Genomic DNA, 3,270 nt, shown 5'->3' on the forward strand with positions numbered 1-3,270 from the left:
TTTCCATTTTTGTAGTACATTGTTGTTGTGTGAATGTGGATTTAAGTGGACTAAATGATTGGAAAAGTTCTTTATATGTCACCAGAGAAACTAACATTACGAGGTATTTTCTTAAAAAAAAAAATAAACATATACATAAGTTGTTCACAATAAAATCTATAACATGCATTCAGAAAAGAGATAGGATGAATTTTCATTTCATGCTGACTTTAAATTGTAAGTATTCACTCAGACTGAATTATTAAAACCGGTGCTTATTTTTCATCTCAAAGTTACCAACCAACAGCAAACGTTTTATTTGTGATTACCAAAAATGTTTACGGACACAGATAATTCATTTCAGAACACGACGTGTGGCAAACACAAAACTTGTTTGGTGAAGGATATGAGCTTGATAGAAGATCTTGCTTGTCAAACACAGTAAGTATCATTCATTAATTAGAAAATGTGTTTGCGGCATCAAATATTATACATCAGGTGCTGGTGCAAAGGTCGCTTGTTGTCCATCATGAAGCTGAATGGAACGGATGGGAAAATAACTTGACTCGACACACACAGTTGCAAGGTTTATTAGAGAATCAGGACTATAAAGGTATGCAGGATTCTACTAGACTCTGAGCAAACCACACAACTAGTCCTTTTCTAAATGTAATACTATACAGTAGCCAACCTGGCTGCCATGGTTAGTGATACAATAATATAATTAAAGAAATGGATTTTTAAATGCAAAAACTAGTGCATCAAGTCACCATATGGATAACTGGGAAGAAGGATGAAAATTGTTTCAACATAAGTTATTCCTATTACTAAGGGTCATATTCATTTTAAATAATAATAATAAAAAAATCATTAGGTAAGAAAGCAGCACCTCTGCCTCGGTTAGGGCTGACACTACTATACCATAGATTATATTCTTTAATATCTCTGTGTATATATGGCCAGTCAGCGAGAATGAACACCACATGAATTGTACCGCAGCCTGCACTGTAAACGTTTCCTTCACGAGTTTGTTTCTCATTTACAGCGAAATTTGGTTCGAAGAGGATGGGTGGCCAAGCCCTTCCAACTCACAGACATTTACTGGGCACATACACACACGTTGCTGCATGGAACAAGATACAGCTCCAAGAAAATAAGCCGTAACAAGAGGAGAAGAAATCAAGAGAGGAGGAGGAGTTTTGGGTATCTGTGGTGTGGAGTTAAAAGGAGTCCATGGCCTTGAATTCGCTGAGGGCTTGGACGGGGGAGATGTGTTTCTTCTGCGAGCCTCGCCTGACACGGGTCTGGCACTCCTCCGGTTTCTCTCTCTTCACCAGGGGTTTCTTCTCCGGGGCCTTCATGCGCCAGGACACCACCGGGGAATTGACCGCCGCCGTGCCGTACACCTTCTGGTACTTGGTGGAAGCCACGTAAGAGGCCTTGACTGTGAGGACCACGGCATTCATCAAGTTCTTGGCTGCCTGGATGAGGGATGTAGCGCTGTCCAGCTAACACAATGGGGAGGAGAACATTCAAGTAAGTATCTTTTGAGGATTACTATGGATATGTATGGAATGATATAGTAATGAATACAGTTTGGTCCTAATGCATAGTATTAAAAAATTAAATAATGTGTGAAACAGTACATAAATGATAAACGAGCAGTACATAAAAGCAGCACAACATTAAGTTATTAACAGTACATAAGTTATAAACGAGCTTTTTTTTTTTTTTTGAGTAATTGATCTAGTGTTTAACTCTCTGTCCAAGTATAGATGACCGTAATCGAATATTTGAAGAATGAAGTATGTGTGGCACACCACAGATGATTGGTTGAGGACAACTGTTGACCTGTTGTCAACTTGCTCTACTGGTGATTAAAATATTTAACGCAATTAAAGCAGGGTCGGAGCTAGGGTTAAGTCATGAAGATACCAAAAAGGCAATTAAAACTGCCTTAAAACTGTGCATGCATGTAATCAGTACCGTTTCTAGGCATAGGCAAGCTAGGCTGTCACCTAGGGCACCACCAGCAGGATGGAGCGCCAATGAGCGCACATACTGGCACTACATTTTAGCAGGGTTGTGATAAAGAGTGACACGGCCACCCTGAAATATGATTGCCACCCCCACTGGATCCCCCAACATCATTGGGCTAGAGTACTGTCAATCTAATGATGCCTGTATGCCGTTGGATCAGAGCGCTGTCAAATGCTGCCTCTGATTTTTGCATGCAAAGTTTGCATTTAGAGTGCTCAACAATGTTCAAAGCATTCAGAGTGTTCAAAGGCCAATTTAAAATATTGGTACTGTAAAAAGTGCACAAAAATTGTTTAGGCAGAATTTGTGGCAGTCGTGAAATTATGTTGTGAAATTGGTCCAAAAGGTGTGCATTTATGTGCCAATGCATTGTTAAAGGATCAGTGTGTAATATTCCCATATAAAACTTTAACAGCCAATTTAAAAAATATTGGTGTAGTAAAATTCAAAAAGATCAATACATCCTTTATTAAACTGCTTTGTCGAATTTAACGCATCCTTATGGAAGTGTCAAAATGCTGAATCAATTAATTCGCATCCAACAGCGCTTAATGGGAACAGCGTCATACACATAGAGGGCAGAGCGTCACGCTATTTAAAGGGGAAGTTCACGCGTCAATGAGTAACAAAGGAACAAGTAGCTGCATTCTGATTACTTTTATGCCACTGATCACATTAATCGCGATTAATTTCAGAAAAAATCTGCAATTAATTAGTTATTTTTTAATCGACAGCACTAATATATATATATATATAATATAAAATAACACATCTATATATCAAAGTTTCAATTCAAATTCAAAAGTTTACATACACCTTGCAGAGTCTGCAAAATGTTAAAGGGGTCATATGAAGCGATTTCAAGTTTTCCTTTCTCTTTGGAGTGTTACAAGCTGATTGTGCATAGATAAGATCCCTGAAGTTACAAAGACTAAAGTCTCAAAACCAAAGAGATATTCTTTATCAAAGTTAAGACTGCCACGCCCCCCTAAAACGGCTCATTCTAACACGCCCCCACATATCTACCTCACTATGTGAAAATATTTGAATAATGCCGCCCAAACGTTCATGCAAAGAAAGAAGGCGTGGTTTCAGGAACAGCAGTAGTGTTGATGCAGCATGTCAGGGAGACGCTGTGTGTTTCTAGGCGAAAGCAAAAGCACTTTATTTCACCTTCCGAAAGTAGATGCATTTAGGAATCTTTAAGATTACTTACAACAGAACAGCAATGCATTTTATGGACGACAGTTT

The 3,270-nt window shown here is 38.6% G+C and overlaps 1 protein-coding gene across 1 annotated transcript in view; it reads right to left on the reverse strand.

Moving 5' to 3' along the window:
* Positions 1 to 443: 443 nt before the first annotated feature.
* Positions 444 to 3,270, reverse strand: part of LOC107730534 (catenin alpha-2-like) — a 32,149-nt gene continuing 29,322 nt past the window's right edge. The window contains exon 10 of the mRNA XM_016541384.1: positions 444 to 1,487. Coding sequence (XP_016396870.1) covers positions 1,200 to 1,487 — 288 coding nt within the window. The 3' untranslated portion in view covers positions 444 to 1,199. The remainder of the gene's footprint in view (positions 1,488 to 3,270) is intronic.

The sequence above is a fragment of the Sinocyclocheilus rhinocerous genome, unplaced genomic scaffold (assembly GCF_001515625.1).
Source record: "Sinocyclocheilus rhinocerous isolate Xijiao unplaced genomic scaffold, SAMN03320098_v1.1 scaffold1570, whole genome shotgun sequence".
Lineage (NCBI taxonomy): Eukaryota > Metazoa > Chordata > Actinopteri > Cypriniformes > Cyprinidae > Sinocyclocheilus > Sinocyclocheilus rhinocerous.